The sequence below is a fragment of the Protopterus annectens genome, chromosome 7.part1 (assembly GCF_019279795.1).
Source record: "Protopterus annectens isolate FY-2018-M chromosome 7.part1, PAN1.0, whole genome shotgun sequence".
Taxonomy (NCBI): Eukaryota; Metazoa; Chordata; order Ceratodontiformes; family Protopteridae; genus Protopterus; species Protopterus annectens.
In genome coordinates this window covers 379,568,608-379,593,199 of record NC_056740.1, presented here as the reverse complement: position 1 = coordinate 379,593,199, position 24,592 = coordinate 379,568,608, and the positions used below count along the sequence as shown (strand labels likewise).

The following is a 24,592-nucleotide window of genomic DNA, read 5'->3' as shown; positions in this document are numbered from 1 at the left end:
AACCTTATCGGAAAGTGGGAAGATCATTCAGCCCTATGCTTTCACAGAATATGCTTTTTTTCCACTGCCTCTCCTCCCTCCAAGGCTCCTAAGGTCAGACAAGAAGCCAAAAATTAAATCTGGGCAGCCAGACTGGCCACGGCAGCACTGTTTTAATCCTAAAGAGCTTGTCTCAAGGCCCAGCCTGGACATTACCTCCAATACCTCAATTGCTGACACACCCACCCAATCAGATCCTGCACAGCCAACCAACTCAGAACCCTAGTGGCTGCATGGCGAATGACCTTAACCATTCGGAACACACCTCTCTCATGATTATGGATGTTATTGGAGGCCAGGAGGCCCAGCACCAGAAATATGCAGAAAAAAAATGGAGATTCTATTACTTGGATGAACAGGAGCAATGGTTTCGCTTGTACCAAATATTCCTCAGATTTACAATTACCAGTGGATGCTAGACATGCTAAGCCTTATCCTTCTCATCATTAATTAAGATCCATCTGCCATTTCATCTCTCATTACAGTATGGACCACCTATTTTTTCACATCCACTGCTAAGGCAGTATCTCAGAGGGGCCAAAAACATAAGACCTCCAAGGAGAGCTCCAATACCTGCATGGGACCTCAATTCTGTCGTGGAAAAACTCACACTGCCTCCTTTTGAGCCAGCCAATACAGCTGAGATAAAATACTTATCATGGAAAACAGCTCTGCTCCTAGCAATAACTTCAGCAAGAAGAGTCTCAGAGTTACAGGCACTAATGGCTGTGGAACCTTTTATTATTTTCCATCCGGACAGGGTTTCTAAGGACAAACCCAACATTTATGCCTAAGGTAGTGTCCAGTGTGGCTCTTAACCAAACCATACATTTGCCTACCTTTTATCCAAACCCGCAGAATAAGGGGGAGAGACTTCTGCATTCTTTGGACATACACAGACAGCTATGCTTTTACTTGGACAAAACTAAAGCTTTCAGAAAGACTGAGCAACTCTTAGTGGCATATGCTGCAGGATCACAAGGAAAAGCTATTTCAAAGCAGACTATTTCAAAATGGATAGGCCACTGCATTCATTTCTGCTATTCACAACATAGCAAATCAGTGCCTAAGGGCATTAGGCCACATTCAACCAGAGCAGCAGCCACTTCAGCAGCCTTCCTCAGAGGAGTACCAATCAAGGACATTTTGGAGGCTGCAACTTGGACTTCAGTGCACACTTTTATAAAGCACTACCACTTATCTCTTTACTCTAAATCCAGGGCAGGCTTTGCCACTGCAGTTCTGCAGGGCCTTATAGCCACTCCTAATTCTATTTAGGCTCAGCCACCCACCCTCAGCTTTGGGATTCAACCCAAATGTAATGACTGCAACAGTGAAACACGATGAACATAGTACAGATGTGTACCTACCATAAATGTAGATGTTCGAGTGTATTCACTGTTGCAGTCCAGGTTACCCTCCCACCATCCCCCTTTTTACCTTGCTAGGGCTTATCTGTACTTCTCTATCCTATACAACCTATGTGGTATATTTGCTTGTAGATGAAGGTAATATTTATGTTAGTGCATGCTTTTTTATGAGCAGAATTTTTAGCCTACCCTTTTGGGGGCACCTGACATCTGGGGCAAGAAAAACTGAAGAAAATGGTGTCGGCTGCATCTTTTATACCCCTGGCGCACTGACGTCAGGGAAGAGGTGACAGCAACCGACGCCAGACCAAGACTTTGGAATTCAGGCCGACTGTGGATAGCCTGCCAGCAGGATAACCCAAGTGTAATGACTGCAACAGTGAATACACTCGAACATCTACATTTATGGTAGGTACACAACTGTACTTTTCTAAAAATTAACAATAAATTGCCTCAAAACCATTAACTCAATAATTATTACAGCAAACAGTTCTTTGTCTATGCAGAACAATCAAACACAATGAAAACCTATAAAAATTTAAAACCAAAAATTAAACAAATACTTTATAAAAACTTCATATAAAAAGTGTATATATATATATATATATATATATATATATATATATATATATATATGTACTGTTAAGACCAAAAATAACTCCCTAAGCAAGCATTACAATAGGTAGGCATAAGGTTGACATAAATAAACTTTAAAAACACCTCAATATTCATACTAAAAATATGCTTATACATCCTAACTTATAATAATAAATAAATAATATTACTGAACTATATAAAACTACTTTGTGTTTTATTTTATATTTAATAATTTAGAACCTAGCAGCCCTCATTTTTAATACTGGAACAAGGGAGACTTGATCATTAAGACATGGTGGTGTACAGGCTTCCAACACTAATTTCCAGAATACTTCTCTGTATTTAGTTTTTGTCTCCAATTGCTCCCCCCTCTAATATCAAAAGGCACTTCCTCTAACACAAAAAAAGTAAAACTGGCATTTGTGCAAGTTGTAGTATGTTTAAATAAAGCATTCCACTGATCTTTTTTATGGATATCATATGAATGCTCATATATTCTTTTCTTTAGCATCCTTTCTGTCTTTCCTACATAGAAAGCCGGACAACATTTACATTCAGCCAGTTATATAACACCTTTACTCTCACAATAGGAGAAACTTTTTCCATACAAAAATCTGTCTCTACTCCTTAGATAGGTTTTCTCTCCATTTTTAATATATGAACATATGGGACATCTACCACATTTATATGTGCCCATTTTTTTGTTATTATTATTACTACTTCCCCTATTATTCTGGCTTTGTTGTTCTAAGATATTTTTCATATTCTTGTTCTTCCTCTAGGTAAAGATCAATGGTTGCTTAAAAATATTCTCCAGATCAGACAGTTCTGAAAATATATTCCAGTTTTTTGTAATAACGTTTTTAATGAGGGCTGCTTCACTATTAAAATTTATAATGAAAGAACCTTTAAAATTTCCATTGTTTTCTTGAGTTATATCCACCTGTACTAACCGGTTATCTTTGGGTATTCCTTTTCCTAGAATCGGATTAAATCTTTGTTTCCTTCCTTCCCTAACTTCCACAATTACTCCATCAAGTAGTTTAAGGGGATATTTCCTATCCAAAAACATGTTTCATAAAACTTCACACTCTTTTAAAGTCATATCCTCAGATACCATCCTAAAAATTCAGACAAACTAACTTTTCACTATGGCTCTTTTTTGTTTGTAAGGATGGGCACTAATGAAATATAAGTATGAATTAGAAAATGTATTCTTTCTATATATATAGTAGAAGTGAACCCACTATTAATTGCATCCTTCTGTATAGTAACATCTAAAAAGTTTACTTCTTCTGTAGATATATTATGTGTAACCTTAAGAAATTAGTGGTCTTATTAATATATTCTAAAAACTCTTCCAATTTCTCTCTTGTATCTAACCAAAAGATACACAAGTCATCAAGGTATCTTTTATATAGACACCAACAATTTTTAAAAGGGGAGTTAATAATATATTTCTTTTCCCATATTTTTAATACTATATTAGCATAACTGGGGCAGAACATGCCCCCATAGCAGCTCCCTTAATTTGCTTAAAAAACTCCCCCTCAAAATGTATTTAGTTATTAATTAGGACCATATCAATCATTTCCATAACAACTCAAAAATCTCTGTCAGTAAGTGTATTGGCTTCTAGCAGAGTCTTCTCCATCCAGTCTATTCCTACCTGATGAGGAATAACTGAAAACAAGTCTACTAAATCGATGGTTACAAAAATGATATTCTCGTTATAATCTCTCTGTTCTATGGATTTAAAAAAATCCCATGAATCTTTTAGGATTTCTTCTTGTTCCATCCATATGGTTTTTCACTTTGAATCAGTGTAGGGCGGCCACGGTGGTGCAGCAGTTAGCGTTGCCGCCTTACAGCAAGAGATTCTCCAGTTTGATTCTTAGCTGGGCTGCCTTCTGTGAGGAGTCTGCATGTCCTCCCTGTGGTCGCGTGGGTTTTCTTCCAGGCGCTCCGGTTTCCTCCCACATCCCAAAGATATGCAGTAGATGAATTGGACACTCTAAATTGGCCCTAGGTGTGAGTGTGTGTGTGCCTTCTGTGGAAGGTTGGGCGCCGGGCTGGCAACTCGACACCGTAAAACTCCACTGCCAATCATGAGCGGACAGATGATCTGCTGTGGCGACCCCTAACCGGGAAAAGCTGAAAGAAGAAGAAGAAGAAAGAAGATCAGTATATTTAGCCAAGGCATAAGTCTTAGAGCCATTAGCCACTACAATTGGTCTAAGGGGGGGACTATCTAGGTTCTTATAGACGTTAGATATTCCAAAATTGGACAGGGTGACTGCTTTTTCTATCCATACATAATTAAATAATGTAGGATCTATCAATTAATCATATAATAATTTTCTTAAGCCTAAATCAATTTTAGAATAGGCTGTATTCATTTCATTGATAGATACTCTTTGATATTTATCTGTATCACCCAAAACATCTTCCATTTTAGCCATGTACATCATATTGTCCATTATTACCATTCCCCTCCTTTATCAGGTCTCATGACTCTAATACTATGATTCTTACTTAATTTGTCTAATAGTTGTTTCTCCTCGTAGGAAGGATTAGAATGCACTTTATTATGACTTAATGCTTCCCTTGATTCTCTCTCCACTACTTTCTCAAAAAAAATTAAGTTGAGGGTGTAGTGGGGGATTAAAGGTGCTTTTCCTTCTAAAACCTGTTTCCTCCCTTGTAGCTCTGTCATTACTTCAGAATTTTTCTTTCTCACAAATAATTTCAGATCTATAAGAAGCTTACTAATATCACATTTTCTATTGGGCACAAACTTCAGCCTTTCATAAATAAATTAAAATAATTTTCATTCCGCTCTGCAGTACTGCAATTAAATATATTGAAATTTTGAAATGAATGAACATGTCCTATATGAGAAATACTATTTACTTCCTTGATGCTATTATTTTCTACTAAGGTCCTTTCTACCACCGATTCCTGCCCCCCCCCCCCCCCAGTAATGTTGGTAATGTACCACGGGCTTGTTCTTTATTCTTTCTGACCTTTTTAGATGGGGGAACTCTAGGGAGTCTTGCAAGTTTAAATTAAAGTTACCTGCCTCAACATTTTGTTCTTGCCTATCTTCTCTAAATGTACATTCTTCATTACCTACCCACTCTTCCCTTTTGTCATAATTACCATATCCACCCATAATTCTAAGATGCTTATTGTCAGCTTGCTTGGGCTTAGGGTAACTTCTATTCTCTTTGTACTCTGTATTATCTCTATTTATTTTCTTTTTTTTGTTTACTTAAAAATAAATGTACATTTTACAGCAATTTTATCTTTGATGTTAAAATATTTTACTTTCTCTTCCTCTACTGTGAAGAGTAAATCATTTAAAATTATTTTTTTAATATCCTCAATTTTCTTGTATAGCCATTCCATGTCTACTTCATTTTAATGATAGTTCTTATAATAGAAAAAACACAATTATCAAAAATCTGTAACAATTCTTTAAACAATTCACAGTGCTCTGTAATGTTATTTGGGTATTTAAATACCCTTAGTCCTTTTGGCACTATCTTGAGTTCAAGGCATTGCTTTAAATACTTATTATCATGGTTAAGTTTTATACTTCAATAAATAATCGTATAATAAATTCAAATTAGCTTTGTGTTATTTCTTTCATCTACATGATCCATTTGCATTTGGTTACAAGGAAAGTCAGTGCATTTTATCCATTCCTATAAATTAAACACGTTAGCAATGTTCCCTTGGTTTTCCCCCCAAGTCTTAAGTTACAGTCACCTGAATTACGCCATTGCATTCTCTGTTCTTTAGGTATGATTGCTGCCCCTTCACAAATCCTCTTGTTAATGGCTTTTTCAATAGGTAAAGACTGAAAAATCAAAGGAAATCCAGTTGGGAATGAAGCAGCTAGGTTTTCTTTATCATTTTGAATCACACTTCTACCGGAAGTCTCTGCTTCTCTTTCCACTCTCTCATTGAGACACAACATGGGGCACCAGCTGGCCGAGTTCAGAAACAGCATTTTAAGCTGTCCGATTCCATTACTGCCCGTAGACACCTCTGTTTGTTCCCCTGCACTCTCCAACCACTCCATTTAAACCACAAACCAAAAACACAAGGAGCTTAGCCAAGAAAACTTTCAAAACCACAGTAATAAAGCCCAATATGGAAGGAGAGGCCATGAGGAACATCCAGTATTTCCTCGTGGCCTCTCCTTCCATATTGGGCTTTATTACAGTGCTTTGGAAGTTTTCTTGGCTGTGCTCCTTCTATTTTTGGTTTGTGTTTTTTTCTCCTTTAAACAAGAAACATCTTTATTAAATTATCAATTGTGACATACGGAATCTTGTATTTATATAAATGAAAATAAACTATACCAACATAATTTCAGTTGCAAACATTATACATTACAACATGTTGACACAATTGTAGTTGCAAACATTATACATCACTTATAATCTCTACAGTCATTGTCAGTCAAACATCACACAGCTCATTCAAATCCTGCCTTTTTTTAAACCTCATTCCTCCTTTGCATATATCATTCCCACAATTCCTATTTTTCCTATGTGATTTGCTCCTACCCTTTTCTAAAGATCCCATTTCCAGTTGTTTTATCTCTGTTATTGTCTTTGCTCCTTTTAGTAAAGTTGGTTTAGCTTTTGATTTCCATGTTCTAGTAATTGCTTTTTTGGCAGCCACAGTAATTAGACTCAGCAAGGCCTTTCCATGTGTACGCAATTCCGATTCTGTATCATAGCTTAAAAATCATTTCCTTAATTACACTAATTTGCTCACCCAGTGTCTCTCACAGATTAGTCTGCAGAGAATCTTTAAAGTCTGCCAACTCATTACACTCCCAGAAAAATGTTCACAGATACCTCTTTCTTCCCCATCACACCTCCAACATTTGCTCTCTACCTGAGGAAAAATTCTTTGGAGCCTACTGGGAATATAAAAATACCTATGTAAACAGGTTGAGGCAAAGATCCTAAATCTTCTAGACTTCATTGCATATTTCAGAGACATACATCTATCCCCCGTTGTTTCTTTGTGAATTACTTATCAAATCTCTCTTCCTAATCCTTTTCAAGCTCCTCTTATTGATTCTTTTATCATGCAGTATTTTATATGCTGTATTAATTATTCCTTTCTTAACCACACCTTTTGTTCTATATGCTACTAAAACTCTACTAGTGCTGGTCTTTCAGTTAGGACCCCCCCCCCATTTCTTTCTCTTTGCCTATACTCTGTTGTCAATCCTTGATAGGGAAGGCAGTCTCTAACCTGCAATCCAAATACATTCTTGGTGTCGCCTCATTGTATTACCGTTCCCTCTCTAGTTATTTATTCCCAATACCTTGGTTCCTTTTCCAGTTTTCTCCAATAACATCCAGCCCCCTCTTGCTTATTGTTTGTATCCCTAATTGCAATCATCCCTATCGGCAGAATCTCCTTTCTTCATTCCCATGTTGGCTTAGTTCTTAAAATACTTTCTGTTACTATATGAATATAATATTCTGTATGATTATTGTTATTCTTATCGATCTGCATCCAAAATCTCAGTGTCTCCTTGTTTCTTGAGATTCCCACTGTATCATTATCTCTTCTCACTTTGAATTAAAGTTTTCTGCTTGTGCTATGTCTAGAAACCTTAACTGTGTTGCTTTGAAGTACCCCTTCAAACCGAGTAATCCCAATCCACCTTGTTCTATTGGAAGAATCAACATATCCCACTTCTTCCCCTCCAAGATAAAATCCTTCAGCTCTTTATTAATTGCTATCCACAACTTCTCCTCTGGTTGATAAAAATATGCTTGATTTGTGTATAAGACTAAAGGGACTAAAAACGTTTTAACTTCTTGTATCTTGCTGTCAACATCCATATAACAGAGCTTCCATTTTCATAGTTTTTGTATTATTTTTTTGTTTATTCTCTTTCTACATATCCTTATTTGCCCCACTGGAATAATTTTTAATCCAAACACATAAGTACTTAATTTTATCATGTCCCCATAAATGTGGATATTGCTGAACCAATTCATGGGTGGGGAATAATTTTGTCACTGTTGCCTTTGTTTTAGCTTCATTAATTTTGTATTCTGTAAAGATGTGAAACTGTCTTAAAATGTTCTACAACAATGTAATCTCCCTTTCTGGTTCATCTGCAAATAGAGCCAGCTTTTCTTGACTACCATACCAATTATAACTAATGCAAATAATGGGGAATGAGAACACCCCTGCCTAGTTCCTATGCTCAAGCAGAGATTTTCAGAGCGGACCCCACACATTTTAATGTTTGCCTGTGATCCCTAATGTATCCTCCTAATCAGCCTTGTAATTTTATCAGGTAATGCAAATACTTCCATTGCCCTGTGCTCATAAAGTCCCATCTTACTCTGTCAAGATGCTTTATCTGCATCAAGATCCGTCAAAAACAGTGGTATTTTCTTACATTCTGCTTCCCTCTGGATCATCAGTATTCTGTTACTGTTGTCAAATGTTTCCACAAAACTACATTGATCCATATCTATCATTTTGGCATCACTTATGCCATTCTTTTAGCCATTGTAGACATAGTATTGAAAATGGCCTGTATGAAGCTGAATATTATAGCCTCTCTCTCCAATTTTTGAGGTACGGTTAAGAGCTATTCAGCTGTGCTTATGAAAAAATAATTTTTCTTTGAATTATCAGGGCATTTGTAGTTTTTAATACCCTCCAACACAGCTGTAAAATCATGACTGTTCTGTGAAAAACAGAGACCACAACTCTCAAAGTCCATGCCAAACACACACAGATTCAGTGGCCATGTGGATACTCTTCTAAATTGCATCAGTACAATTGTTTTTTACTGCTCTTTCCATCCATAAATGAGGTAAAAAATGCATATCAAGACATTTTTTGAAAAATAATACCTTTGTTTGTTTATACTTGCTGTCTGTTCTCTTGTTAATAGTCACATGTCTTCCAAAATGTAAACCTGCTGTGGTCAAGTTTACTTTAAAAAAAAAAAATAATTCCCTTTGTGCCTTTACCCATGGCAAATCCATAACCAGTGAAAGTCAGTGTGTAAATGAAATAATCCCAACAGTTTAAAACTGTAATAAAAATCATATCTTGAATTTGCCTTTACAGAATCAGATTTCAAGAGTCAGTTGCTAATTTTTGCTTTTTTATATAAAAAACGTCAGAAGAAGCATTGAAGCATGGCAGGGCATTTGTAGTAATATATATTCTGTTGCAAAACTATGAAGTAATTCCAATTATACAGTGGCTGGCCATTAATATTTGAAAACAAGAACACTGATTGGTAAGACAAACCAGAGTGCCCATTGTAAGTTGAACATATACCAACAGGAAAAGTCCAGCCACTAAAGTATCATTGGTCAGCTGCACTTTCCTATCAGCGTATGCAGCAATCATGTACATGGTGAACGTATTCGTAAGTTATGAAGTTAGTTGCGACATTCTGTATACAAGAAAAATCAAATAACTTCAAAAAAAAAAAATAAAATATTTGCCTGACTTTTTTTTTCTGTACAGAATGTTGCCACTGACACATTAGCTTACAAACACCTTCCATATGTGCAACAGTTCAAAGCAGACAGCCCATTACAGCATAAAAGAAAATACTTTGCACAAAACAGCTCCTTAACAGAAAGCTGAAAACTGTTACTGTGTATGCGAGTTTGTGGTGTGAATGAACTATGGCGGCAGGAATAGCCACCTGGCATTGTAAACCTTGGCTCTACATGGCACAAAACAGTTCTATTAAAGAAAGCTTGAAAGAGTTAGTTTGCCTGTGATTTTGTGGTGTGAGTGAACTATCATTGCAGAAATAGCCACCTGATGTCAACCTTGGCTGTAGACGACACAAAATGGTTCCTTAACAGAAAGCTTCAAGGAGTAAATGCGCATCCGAGTTTCTGCTGTCAGTGAACTACTGTGGCATGAATATCCACCCAGTGATGTAAACGTTGACTCTAGACACAAAATGGTTTCTTAAAAAAAAAAGCTGCAAGGAATTAGTGTGCATGCGAGTTTGTGGTGTGAATGAACTACCGTGGCAGAAATAGACACCCAGCAATGTAAATTTTGGCTCTAGATGATTATCACTATAGTAGTGACACTCCAACTGCATGTGCAAAAATGGAAAAAAAAAAGGAGTTGTAAATGGATGGATGGATTAGCACACATGGTCCCTACCATCTAGGGAATTCGGTCCCAGAGCTACACAACCACTTCAAAAACAGAAACATGCCATGAAAACTTCCTGCTTCAATACAATATTAACCAAATCCAGCCACAGCAATTTCTCTTCAAGCTCCTACCAAAAGTTGCATCATAGCATTGTTCAGTCCAGCACTTTTAAGGGCGAAGCCTGATTGACCATAAACACATGTTATTTTAGTTTCTGTTTGTTATATTTTGTATTTCTTCCAATTTTTCTGAAATAGTTTAAAATAAACAAATTTGAACTAAAAGTCTGGGACTATTTTCATAGTTCATAGGTTCATAGTTTAGTACTAAGCTAACTGCCCTTACGAGACATTTTAAGCCTAGCCAATTATCCCTTGTGAGACTCAAACCCTGCAACTTGTGTTTGTAAGGCAAAGACCTTAGCCGTTAAGCCACCCTCCCAACCCAAACCCTATCTCAGGAAAGTGGAAGAATACGTAGTAAAAGAAACAGAAACCTAAATAACAACAACACAAACACAACACAAACTAATATCATCTAATCTATGAACCTAATCTTTCTATACCATTGTGTAATAGCAATAACGCACGGCTGGGTGTGGGTAACACTGGATTTACCCATGTTTGGCTTTATTTTTGCCCTTGTGACCAAACCACACTGACCGTGGCTAAATTCAACATTGCCCACACCCAGATGTGAGTTATTGCTATAATATTTCATTTTCCCCACAGGAAATAATAGTGACATATAAAATGCTTAAAATGTTGAATTATTCAGTATTTTTTAAATTTTTCACATTTCTTTTTTTGTAAAAGCACCTCTTGGGAGTAGTATTTATGGGGCACAGATTACATTATCAAAAATTTAAAAGTTCGAACGTCATATGGTCGACACCATATGATTACACTTTTAAAAATGTGAACGTTTCAGTGGAGATCTCTGTGCAGTGCATAATGGGAAGATTTCCCTTTCCTGCACTGTAGTGTGATCTCGGAGTAGGTATATTTAAAGAGTGTGGGGGGTTCAGGGCGGCTTTCCTCCTTTCTTAAAATGGTAAGGTAGGTTTTTTTTGTTGTTTATTTATTTTTTTTGCTTTTCGAACTTTTAAAAGTTCGATCATATGGCTTCGACCATATGATGGTCAACCTTTTAAAAGTTTGATAACGTAATATACATCCATGCTTATAAGCCGTTATGGTTTTGTGCCAGTCTAATGAAGCATTTCAACTGTAAGTATAAGCACACTGTTTTCATCGCAAGTTAGCACCATAGTGATTTTTGCTTCTCTCTTAGTTAAACCAGAGTACATGGAAATGCAGTTTACTAGTAATATGGCAAGCACAGAGGTCTGATGTATCTGTTTGTGGAGTCAGAACTTTCTTCTGCTTGGTACAGATTTATTTCTGTGCTAAACATTATTTTTAATATAGAAGTGTGTAGTGAAACCTAAGCACATGTATATATGTGTGTGTGTGTGTGTGTGTGTGTGTGTGTGTGTGTGTGTGTGTGTGTGTGTGTGTATTTATGTATAATATAGATAGATGGATATATATATATATATACACACATGCGTACTCTGTATGTCAGGTGTAATATTATAATGGCTATATTAAGAAGGACAAACTCTATCACATGCAAACCAGTTTATGTCCTAACCATAACAAGCCTGTGAAGTAAGTGAAGCTTCTGAAAAGGAAGGACTATGATAAAATCTGAAAGACATTTCTTAATACTGTACAGTGTTTGTTTAAACATAATATAGTCTACAAAGTCAAGTGACTGTAGGACATAAAACCATAGCAATTTACTGAAAATGACATGCATAATGTTGAATTCATGCTAAGGGCAGACATTTTTCTGTTTAATTACTCAAAGTGTGTAGATATAGCCTTGTGACAAGTTAAGTTTAATAATTGTATAACACCAAATTAAAATAAAAGGGAATAAAACAAAAAGAAAATCAGCAGTTTTATGAAAAAGGGATACAAGTCATTGGGAGTTTTTCTTGTTCAATTAACATTTGTTGGAAACTTACTTGTCATAATCAACACACTTACCTGCTTTTATCCCACTTCCCTCATATTGCCTCTTTAGGGTTACTCTTAAAGCACATATATTTCCTTTGGCATTTAAGACTACATTAGTATGATAAAAGACTATTGAGGGAAGTTTTTTTTAATCGTTGTTATGAAACTATAAACTCTGTGGAGCTTTTCTCACTGGGCCTCCACTGAAAAGAGGTTTTACTCTGTCATACTTTCCCATTAAACAAATGAAAATTAAACAAATAAATTGACTGCAGATCCCTTGTCCAATTTTGTTTTATAGTGGTAAGTAGTCTGTTGCTTAAAATCTCTTACTCAGTGTACTATGGATATCTTACATGTGGTCGGCATCACTGTAATATTTTTGGGGAAGTCACCTCATTAATTTTCCATTCATATAGGTATTAACTCATCTCAGTGATTTTGTTTTGACAAAAGCATAAGATGCAGATTTTACATGAGTTCTGCAAAATGGGGAGTGCTGTATTTTCCTGCATATGTTCGGATGACCATCCTGTATTTAACTGATAACCAGTTTTGGTGCATTATACCTTGCTTTCATCTTCCATGCTCACTTTAGTGATATTACGGGAGAAAAACTGAGGTTGAACTGAAACAGCATGCACAAGCAGTGAAAGCTTAGAGAATTGTGAATTTGATAGCAAATGTGGACATGGAGAAGGAGGGCTCAGCTGAATTACTTTAGATTGTTCATAAGGTACTGCAGCTGATTCATACCAAAAATAACTACCAGTAAAGTACGTATTTATGTGTAAATGTACATAGTGAAGTAATTTCTTTGTGTGTTCAATTCCCCAGGCTCTCTCCAGAAGAACTACAACAGCTTAATGAAGATGGGGAAGTCTGGTTTGCATATGAAGGCTTAAAGAAAGCCACAAGGTAAGTTTACTGACACTCACATTCTTAAGATGATGATGTATTTAATTAACTAATAGGGTTTGCTTCATATCTTGAACATAATTATTTATCTGTGATTTGTAGCACTCGTAACTCTGTAACATTCCATTATTTCCAAGTCAGATGTGAGACGGACATTTACTTAATGAAGTTGATTTCATAAGCATTACACTACAGTTTCATTCTTTCTTCTGGTTTGCTGTAAATGCTTTCATGGGCTGCTGATATGCTTGTAACAAAAAAAAAAAAAAAATCAAATCTGACCAGCAGTGACTTAACTTCCTTCCATTCCACTAAGTCACAATTTCAGTTTCACCTTTTCCGGAACTACTAAGGATTGAATAGGTAAATCCTGTCATGACCTTGTTCTCTTGTTTCTAAAGTAAGTTCCATTATCATTTTATATTTGACAATGAGTTAGTTTACTTATCCAGAATAGACACTTCACAGCCACAACTTTGGCACAGTAGCAAATACAATGACTGGTATACACTGTACTTTTAAAAGTCAGATACATTTCTATATTGCACATTAAACAGAGCACCACCAGAGTGTATACCGGTACATGTTTAAGACTGAACTATCCAGAGGTCCATCATCAGATTATAAATAGTAAGTATAAATAGATTGTTGCACAAGTGTGGGGCTACAATGCCCTCGAGTAATTATAGAACCATAATTCTGATCAGTCTCATCTGTAAGGCTATGGACGGGATCATGGTGAATTAATAGATAAGGATATAGGTAACCTGCAGACTTTTGACCCAGCCCAATTTGATACTTGCTAGGCTATTAATCTGTGAGGATCTTAAGAAACGTGCACTTATATCCCCGCTGTAGTTTCCAGACCTTATATTTTTCATATCAGTAAATCAGAGATGAGCCAAACAAGGATATATTGGGATATTTACATGTTTCCCCTATGCATTAGGGACATGGGTGGTAATGCGGGGCAAATTCGTGGATCCATCAAGGACAGGTCTTGCTTATTTAACCTGGTCAACTTTTTCAAAAAAGTTACTGATGCAATGGATGAGTGCAAAACAATGCACACTGCATATCTGAACCTTGCAAAGGTATTTAGCAACATCCCACACTCTGATATTGTAGATAAACTCTAAAGCTAAATGTCACTCCCTATGTAACTCACTGGATAGAAAATTGTCTCAAAAGTAGAACGCAGGAAGTTAGGGTGAGCAGCTCTTTCTCCACTAAAGCATCTGTCAGTAAAGGTGTACCTCAGGGTTAAGTCCTTGGGTCATTCCTCTTTAGAATTTACTCCTTAGAGATCATTGCTAATGTTAAGGGTTTGTGGCTGACAAGTTTGCAGACAAATATAAACTTGGTGCCATTGTAAGATCCCTAGAGGGCACAAAGATCCTCCAAGAAGATCTTTCCCAAACAAGTAGCTGATGTCAAAACTATGGACCAAAACTAAATGGCAAGAAGTGTATAATCATATCCTTCAGCAAGCATGACTCCTCTTGTATCTGTCATATTGACAGCGCTCCCATGAAAATTGATCCTGTAGTTAAGGATGTGGTAACCCATGTGGACAATGAAATGCCCTTTGATCCCCATATATACACTGTTGTAAGGAAGTCTTTTTTCAATGCGGAGCTTATATCTATAGATATGGTATCACTCCAAGTCCAGAGATGTAACTGTTCCACTGCACTTGTTACTCATTAGGCCATCCACTGAATGTAATGTCCCCTTCAATGTGTATGAGTCCAACAATTAGAGTAACCACAATGCTTTCTCACAAAAAAAAAAAATCATAAATAGAATTCAGGCCATCTCAAGGCCTTGTCCCTTTTCTCATTATAGTACAGGGTTTTGGGAATCAACTTTAGTTTCACATGTAGAGCTTCAGCATACCCTCTTCTGTCAGACATATTACACATTTGTAAGCCCAATAGTATGATAAACACTCAATTGAAATATTAATATGTTTTTCAAAATGAATAGAATATGTTAGAGGGGTAGGTATGTATCACATAGAATACCACTTTTTTGAACAGTCGTACACTCCACATAAAGCAAAGTACTTTTCTTACTATATTTAAACATTATTTGGACAAATATATGTGTAAAACAACATTATATTTACATTACATACAGTTTCTTCAAGATATGAAAAGGCTGGAAAATTAATTGTAGAGCAGGGAGAGGGTCAAGAATGGACAGTAGAGAGAGAAGTTTCTCCAGATGGTACTGTAGGCAGAATCTTTGAAAATTTATATTGCATGCAGCAAACTGGTGTTTTACTGGGGTCCGCATTGAGCTGTTAATACCTCAGAGACTTTCTACTGCACATTCACAAGTCCAGTGAGGGCATAAAAACAGCTCAAGAGATGTATATCTCTTTTGTAACATAAGTAGAACAGGATGGAGGGAAGGAAATGTATCAGAGAATATCACTTCTTTGGACTTGCCCATTTCACATAAAACAAAGTATTTATCATACTATTTTCAAATGTTATTTGGAAGAATGGATGGTAACCACAAATTCTCCCTTAGTTTAGCAGCCATGTCCCGCATGGATAGGGAAAGCATAAATGCCCCAGCATATCCTTGTTTAGCCCATCTCTGGGGTATTCATATGCAAACTATAAGGACAAGAAACTGTTGTGGGAATGTTTTAATATAACAGCATATACAACTGTTGTGTGGTTGTTTATTTTGTGATGGTTATGTTAAAATTGCAATAAGTAACATTAACCTGCAAAAATATGTCTGCATGTCAACTTTTCCATATGGATAGAAGCACTGTTACCATTTAAGGAGTTGTTTAATCAGAGAAATTAAAGCATCAGCTTTTGTCAAATTTATAGTAGAAGCATCAAGGTTACTTTCAGATGACCATGTGTCTGAATTTAGCTGCCTTTATAGTAAGGTTTCTGGATAATAACTGTTAAGGTAGAGAACATTTGCATCTATGCATAATGTCCTTGGAAGAGTTAAGTAGCCAGTTAATATATTGCCGTGAGCAGAACCTCGTTTATACTTTTTGTACCCATGTAGGTCAGCTTGTCCAAGAGCATCTTCAGCAGTGACTTGAGCAGAAAGGCAGTTACCAGTACATACAAAAATGCAGAGGTATTACAAGGCAGTGAACATAATATGTTGAGCATAATGCATGTGTTGCAAGGCAGTGAATACATATAGCAAGATGTTTACGAACCAAATACTTTTAGTCTAACAAATGTATACAGCATAATGTAGTTACTTAAAGAACTGTATAAAGTATATGGTTTTGACTGAATCAAAACATACATTAACTATATTGTATAAATTATAACTATTATAGTAAAATATGAAGAAATAATAAAATATTCCAAATTTGGTTAAAGATGTTTCAAAGCATACTACAGTGATTCAGTCAGGAAAACAGGAAACCCACTTCAGTTTACTTGGATACAACAAGTCCACTTTCGATATTGTTTGACAAATCTAAGGTGACTCCATATACATGTAATGGAGCAAAATAGGGAAGTGACCATGTACCTGAAGCATGTATATTCGTTTAAAGTGTTCATATGCTTAACGAACTTAAACTTGAAATTACGGTAGTCCAAATAATTTCCCACATTTAAGGAAGATGTTTTGAAATTGTAGGTAATATTTAAATGAAAATGATTTTTTCTAAGGCCGTACCAAAAGTAGATGTCATAAGTGTCAACATTTCTTGTTCCTGAGACCAAGTGCAGATAAGACAGATGCAATGGCAGCAAATGAAGAGAAATGAAAAGAAGCTGAAAACTGAAATAGAAGGGAAAATAGTGGAATGGGTAATCAGCTTCAAGTTTCTGGGATGGTAGTTGAGTAGAAGGGAAGTCTGAATGAGGAGGTCAAACTAGAATCAAAGAGGCTTCTTTCCATATGGATAGAAGCACTGTTACCATGCAAGGAGTTGTTTAATAAGAGAAGTTAAAGCATCAACTTTTGTCAGATTTATAGTAGAAGCATCAAGGTTACTTTCAGGTGACCATGTGTCTGAATTTAGCTGCCTTTATAATAAGGTTTCTGGATAATAACTTTTAAGGTGGAGAACATATGCATCTGTGCACAATGTCACTTGAAGAGTTAAGTAGCCAGTTAATGTATTGCAGTGAACAGAACCTCATTTAAGCTTTTTGCACCCAATGAGTAAAAACTACTGTTTAGTACAGAAATTTGGGCAGTGAAGGCAGAGTAGTTGCGGAAGCTGGAGGTGTTGAAGTGCCTGAGACAGGTGGTAGGATGCACTGAGCAGACGAAGAAATGAGGACAACAGCGCAGAATCCCATGTAGCTCCAATTGCAGAGAATGTAAAACAGAACAGATTACAGTGATTTGGGCACTTAAACAGGGAAGCAGAAGAAAATATAGTGAATATTTGGGAATCGGCAGAAAGAAGGCAAGAGGAAATGAGGGTTTCCAGCAAAGAGATAGATGGATTTTATTTGAAAAGACCTGAGACAGTCAGGTATGACTGCCAAAGGAGGTTGGAGAGCGGCATTTAACTGAGAGGTGGCAGTGGCTGACATGACACCCAGTCGCCATGTATAAAATGGGGCAGTGGGGGTTAATGATGAGGATGGTGTAATTTTGTGACTAAGGGAGGAGATTAGGTTTTAGGCTAAGCTTAAATGTAAGTGAGGTAAATAGTCGAGCTGCTGTGCCTGTAACTTGACAGACCTTTCACTCTCATTAGCATCTGGTAGTAAGGTTTTCTACAGTCAGATAAAATGACAGATTTTTTTTCTCTGCAGTTTGAAAGATAGCAGCATTTTTTTGGGGGGGGACAATGGCATTTAGAGAGAGGGCAACTTTTGCTTTTGGTATGAAGGGATTTAAGCCTTTTGGTTTTATTGCTTTGAATGTTAGCAGATTTATTTTTTTAATTTTGACATTTTAAGATGGTGGAATGCCCTTTCAGTACTGAAATCCACATGCCCTTTAAATGTATGTGAGGGGATCAAGCCTGAATTCTGGTTATCAGTGATGAAGAGTTTTGGTTTCTGGGAAACCCAGAGGATCAGATGTGTTGAGGCAACCACATCCTTAAGTATTCTTGGGGTGCCAAAGCTCGAGTGCAGAGTTTTGGTAGCATTCACAATAACCTTGTTTTTTACAGACCCATAGTAGCACATTATACTAATGTTGCTGTCTTTGCATCTACCATTTCCTGACAAAGAAGGCATATCCCCTGCAAAATGTAACCACATCCCTTTCATCAGGCACCCCCACCTGTTTTAATAAATCGCACTCAGAAGTACCAATTTCAAATACCATAAACAGTGAGCTTGCAGCCAAAGTGCAATGCAACAAAAAACAACAATTAAATCTATGCATCAGGTACTGAAAAAAATGACAATAGCCTTGATTTTCAAAGGCACTATAACCTTAAGGGGTAACCAGTAACAAACAAAAATCCATAAAGAAATTATTGGCAGCTCTTTATTAGTTCATAGGTAGGGACTAGGCTATTGGCCCTAGGGCCTACACAAGCCTAGCCAAAAAGGTACCCTGGCTTTCGCCATCCAAGAAAATTATTTTCCTGTGCCCCTGTCGAGCATTGCCACAGAGGTGACCCCGGGGTGAATTTCCTGTTTCCCATCCAATCATCAAGATTTTTCTTGGAAGAGTGCTAATGAGGAGCTTTGTTTGATATAGATAGGTAGTTTGTTCCAGAGTATGGGAAGTCTCTGGGACAGGAATCAACCCTCCAGCATGTTCTGTTTATTTTGGTGCCAAAGTTTAGGTTCCTAGAGCATGTAGCTCGAAGGGACTGGGATTTCTTTAAGTGGAGCATGCCCAACAGCTCTGGGTTTGACATAGCTTTGTACGTTCGGCAGAGATTGCCTCTGAGTAGGCGATAGGCGACGGAGTAATGCTGGAGTTTTTTTAGATGGTCTGTGTAGGGCATTTGTTTGAGGCTGGTAATCCTCTTTGTGAGGTATTTCTGTGGCCTTTCCAGTTGTTGTAGATGTCTTATGAGGTACATAGCAAAAGGGGCATTGTACTCTATAATGGGTCTAATGAGTGATGAGTAGAGGGGAACAATGACCTCTTTTTTCCTGGATGAGAAACCTTTTGTAATGAGGTGTGCCACGTAGAAGGATTTCCTGACTACTGTGGCGATGCGATTATCAAAGGAGAGACTACTCTCCACCTGTGTCCCATGGTTTCTTGTCACACTTTCGGTGTTAAGTAGACTACCACCTATGTGGTAGCTCATGGGTACAGAGTTTTTATTAAAGGGGATGACAATGCACTTTTTGGCATTGAGCTTGAGGCCATGGCTTTGACACCAGGTATCTGTCTCAGTGAGGCCCTTTTGTAGATTGTCCACATCGTTAGGAGTTTCAGTTATGGCTTCTAGTATGCAGTCATCTGCAAACTTCATTAGCCAAAGACCTTCTGTGTTAGCGTGTACTTCAGAAAAGTAGATACCAAACAAGAGAGAACCCAGGACTGAACCCTGTGGTACTCCACTTGTCACTGGTCTGAAGTCGGATTTGGAGTCTGCTACTTTCACAGTGTGGGTCCTGTCAGTGAGCCAGTTGGCAACCCATCTTGTGACATAGGGATTTATACCTAGTTTAGTGGGCTTATCAATAATTCCAGTGTGGGGGATGGTTTCAAAAGCCTTGGCGAGATCTACATAGGCTGTATGAACCACCTTACCCTCGTCTACAGCTTTGGTGACTGCTTCAAAGAAGTCAGTCAGGTTTAGGAGACATGATCTGCCTTTTACAAACCTGAACTGGGTGGGTTCCAGAGTTTGGAGATTACCAATGTCTTTGTTTATAAGTTCCATGATGATACGTTCCATGGCCTTGCAGACCAGGCTCATTAGGCTAATGGGGCGGTAGTTCCCAGGGTCCATGGTGGCTCCCCCTTTGTGGAGTGGGATAACCATCGCTGTGCACCATTCAGTGGGCACAAAGCCTGAGTTGAGGCTATGATTGAACATGGTGCTTAGATGGGGTGCCAGTTCATTCTCTAGTTCATGTAGAACACAGCCTGGGATGTTGTCAGGTCCCATGGATGCTGTGTTCTTAGCTATGGAGAGTGTGGTTTTTACCTGTGCAACCGTGATTGCAGGAACTTTGCATTCTTCTGGTACAGAGATGGGCCCTTTTGGGGGGGGGGGCAAAGTTAGCACTGAACCTATCTGCCAGGATGTTGGCAATATCAGTTGGTTCTGTATATTTAGTGCCATTGTGCTGTAACTCAGATCAGATCTGAGTGTTGCCATTGAGATTATTGACATAGCTATAGAATGCCTTGTGGTTGTCTTTAGAATCAGTGGTGATTTTGTTTTCATAATTTGCTTTGGAGGATTTTATGAGGGATCTCAGCTTCTTACTGAGGCTAACCAGGGAATTCTTTCAGTCATGGGATTTTACTCATTTTTTGCAACAGCTTCTTTCGTCTGTTGCAGATTTTGTTTATGGCAGGGGACCACCGGATTGGCTTCCTTTTTTTGGAGGATAGCATCTTGGTTCTGTTAGGGATAGCATGATCCATGCACTCATTTAAGTACTTATAAAGAACATTTGTGTAGGATTCAGCAGTCGTACCTCTATTGTCCATCTGCATGGGTGTCGTGAAGTTTGCCACTTCTGTCTTAAGAAGCATGAAGTTGGCTTTGGAGAAATTTTTTACAGTGGTTTCACTAATGGGGGTGGGGGCGGAATGTGGATGTTTAGGTTGATTAGCTTGTGGTCAGATCTGAGCAAAGAGGAATTGACCTCTGGTGTGGAACACCGGTCGCCCATGTTGGTAATGACCAGGTCTAGGATATTGGTGCCCCTGGTGGGGGTGTGGATAAGTTGATCCAAGGTGTTAGAATTTGTAAATTCCAGAAAACGTTGAGCAAAAGAGTTGGTACATGAGTAGTTTTCCCAGTTAATGGTGGGGTAGTTGAAATCGCCCATTATTAGGGTGTTGGGTTGTACCCTAATATTTTCCAGTGTATCAAGAAATGATGAGTGGGAATCCTAGGGCATGGTGGGGGATCTGTAGCAAGTTACAATTTGGATTGCAGTCTTGCCCAGAGATAGTTGCACTTGGATAATCTCAAATGCATTATGCTGAGCTACTAGCTTGGAGGTGTGGATATCCTTAATGAATATGGATACGCCTCCACCTTTAGTGTTTCGGTCCAGGTTAGGTGGCCAAAAGGTGTGGTATGAATTATAGCCTGGTAATGCAGGGGTGCTCTCTGGAGCCTTGAAGCAAGTCTCTGTCACTGCACAGATGTCAATGTTCTTCACTTTAAGGAGTGCCTCGAGTGAATGCATTTTGAGGTTTAGACTTCTAGCATTTAGTAGCATTACCCTCAGATTTTGCTTGCTTGTACCTGTTACGGTGGTGAATTTGTCATTTGAACCTTGCCTAAAAAAGTCACTATAGGTGTGGCAAGAGCCTTAGCCAGTATCCAGAATCCCAAGGGCGACAAGTGCAGGCCATCTCTGGCAAAGCATCGTGGTCTGTCAATCATGTCATCCCAGACAGACAGATACTGGAGCCCCTTAGAATGACACCAGAAGCTTAACCAATTGTTGAAGTCAATCATTTTATCATTGTACTGTAGTATAATTCAGGGTGATGGCAGGATGCTACGCAGGGCTAGGGTCATACCTGCCTGGCTACAAAATCAGAGAGCTCCTCCATGTTTCTTTTCATGTAGTCCAGGGAGGTACATCTCAGGTCATTCCCACCAACATGGACAATGACAGAGTCATATTTGTACTTGTTGTGGCATGACCTGTGTGTGTGTGTGTGTTATGTGGCGGATCCTGTCACCTGACAAGCAGCTGACAGTAATTTTCTCCTTGTTAAGCCTGGTGAGTGGAACATCAGTGTGCCTGACTATATAGAGTCACTTATGACTAGAGTGTTGGGTATGTTGTTATGCCTTATGGGCTGTGATTGAGTGGCACACTGAGTTTGTGGGCTGTGTGTCATTTGGGTTGTGTTGGGGAAAAGATCACTGTTACTAAATTCCTGAAGTCACTTAAGCATCAATTGGTGTAAAAACGTGAATGTCCATGATATAGACTGACATTTGGTCACAATGCTGCTTTGTAATGACACTCTGTATGACAACAGGCAGACCTTGCTTAAACTGCAGTACTCTGACAAGCATCTATGTCATGGTAGCCAGCCCCTTAGAGGTCCATTCACACCTGTGCTGATATATGTGAATACCCTTATGTGCCACATAGGTCTGTTTGGCTAAAAGAGCGACTGCTAACCTGATAAGTGTTTTTTCCTGATACTACCTGGGCGACTGTCCGATCTAGCTAAACTGCAAGTATTTCTGCTTCTTGAACTGTTTTAAACTGTTTAAAGTTGTTTTTGTATCTGCACTTTTAAAGTTTGCCCTGTTTGTTGCATTTACCTGTTGAGGCTACACACTCAAATGCGCTAGCCTGTGTTACATATTTATTGCACTTTCCTGCTGTTTGTTTCAAAAAAGAAAAAAAAAAATAAACAAAAAAATTATCCTTGTTTCCCATATTTCCTGACCTAGAGTAGTCCAAATACAGGCTTTGCTGTATTCTGGACTTTTGGAAAGTTCCTGTGTTGCCCATTTCCTTTCTTGGATAAAGGGAAGCTTCTTTGTTCACAAGTGGCAGTGGGGAGCATGGAGCAGCCTATCTATCCCTGGAGGAGTGTTCCCAGCACAAGAATCTGGTAGTCTGTTGGCCGTTTTGGGCCAATTTCTAGCTCTTTCAAGTCCCTCTGTATAAAACCCACTTTGGCGCGGTTTTTGCGCTTGTTACTACTCAGCCAAGCTCCTTGTGGTCCTGCAGAGTGGTGCTAGCAGCAGAGAGGCTAAAAGAGTGACTGCTAACCAGATAAAAGTGTTTTTTTTTCCTGCTACTACCTGAGCAACTGTCCGATCTAGCTAAACTGCAAATATTTCTGCTTCTTGAACTGTTTTAAACTGTTTAAAGTTGTTTTTACACCTGCACTTTTAAAGTTTGTCCTGTTTGTTGCTTTTACCTGTTGAGGCTACACACTCAAGTGGTCTAGCCTGTGTTACATATTTATTGCATTTTCCTGCTGTTTGTTGCAAAAAAAAAAAAAATATCCTTGTTTCCCGTCTTTCCTGACCTAGAGTAGTCCAAATACAGGCTTTGCTGTATTCTGGACTTTTGGAAAGTTCCTGTGTTGCCCATTTCCTTTCTTGGATAAAGGGAGGCTTCTTTGTTCACCAGTGGCAGTGGGGAGCTTGGAGCAGCCTATCTATCCTTGGAGGAGTGTTCCCAGCACAAGAATCTGGTAGTCTATTGGCCATTTTGGGCCAATTTCTAGCTCTTTCAAGTCCCCCTGTATAAAACCCGCTTTAGCGTGGCTTTGCGCGATTTTGCGCATAGCGCAGCACCACTTAATTGGGTTTAAACCATTCTTGGCTCCACAAAGTCTGCTCTTCACTTTTTCCATTAGAACTGATCTAGTTCTCATAATAAACACCCTATTCCCACTCTAAAGCCTGGCACTTGCTCACTAAAGCAATTATGTAAGTCAGCACTAAAACATTAAAAGCACTACACCCTCACAAACTCCCCTTGAGTACTTTGTTCCCCATTGACCCTTTTTTTCAATTATAAAGGAATTCCCAATACTGTTCCAGCACGTCCAAAGGTCAGTTGTCAATCTCCTCTCCGGTCCAGCTGGTGAATCTGGGAATCTTGAGGCAATGTCACAACTGCCTCATGTACACAGACAACCCTCTCCTCCTCCCAACAAATTCCAACACATGTGAGAGATGCAACCATATAGCCAAACTGGAGGCTAAGCTCTCTCAACTCAGTACTGGCATAACCAGTCAGGAGGAGAAGGAAACCACACTCACTACAATTCCAGTCTCACATAGACCTACCACGACAGCAAACCAAACACATAAACACAGAAAAACATACTCGGAGGCTCTAAATAAAAATCTGCCTAAGCAGCAGAGACCTCCAAAGCAGACACCCAGGCAACCGCTACCCCAAAACAAAACACATGCAACACATAGCTCACAAAGCCAGTGTGCTGAACAGTCACAGCCCTTAAGGCTAAACAACACACCTGATACACTTGTAATAGGTGACTCTATCGTCAGGCACACTGACGTCCCGCTTACCAGGCTGAACAAGGAGAAGGTCACGGTGAGCTGCCTGTCAGGTGCTAGGATCCGCCACATAACACAAGCACTCCGGTCACTCCAAGGCAAATGCAAATATGACTCAGTCATTGTCCATGCTGGTGTGAATGACCTGAGACGTACCTTCCTGGACTACATGAAAAGAGACATAGAGGAGCTCTCTGAGCATATAGCCCAGGCCGGTATGACCCTGACCTTGAGTAGCATCATACCTTCACCTAGAATGATGCCACAATATGAAGACAAGATGATCAATTTCAACAATTGGC

At 38.4% G+C, this 24,592-nt stretch overlaps 1 protein-coding gene across 1 annotated transcript in view; it reads left to right on the top strand.

Moving 5' to 3' along the window:
• MYO5C (myosin VC) overlaps positions 1-24,592 on the top strand; it is a 1,763,334-nt gene that overhangs the window by 899,723 nt on the left and 839,019 nt on the right. The window contains exon 16 of the mRNA XM_044078824.1: positions 13,070-13,150. Within this exon, the coding sequence (XP_043934759.1) occupies positions 13,070-13,150 (81 nt within the window). The remainder of the gene's footprint in view (positions 1-13,069; positions 13,151-24,592) is intronic.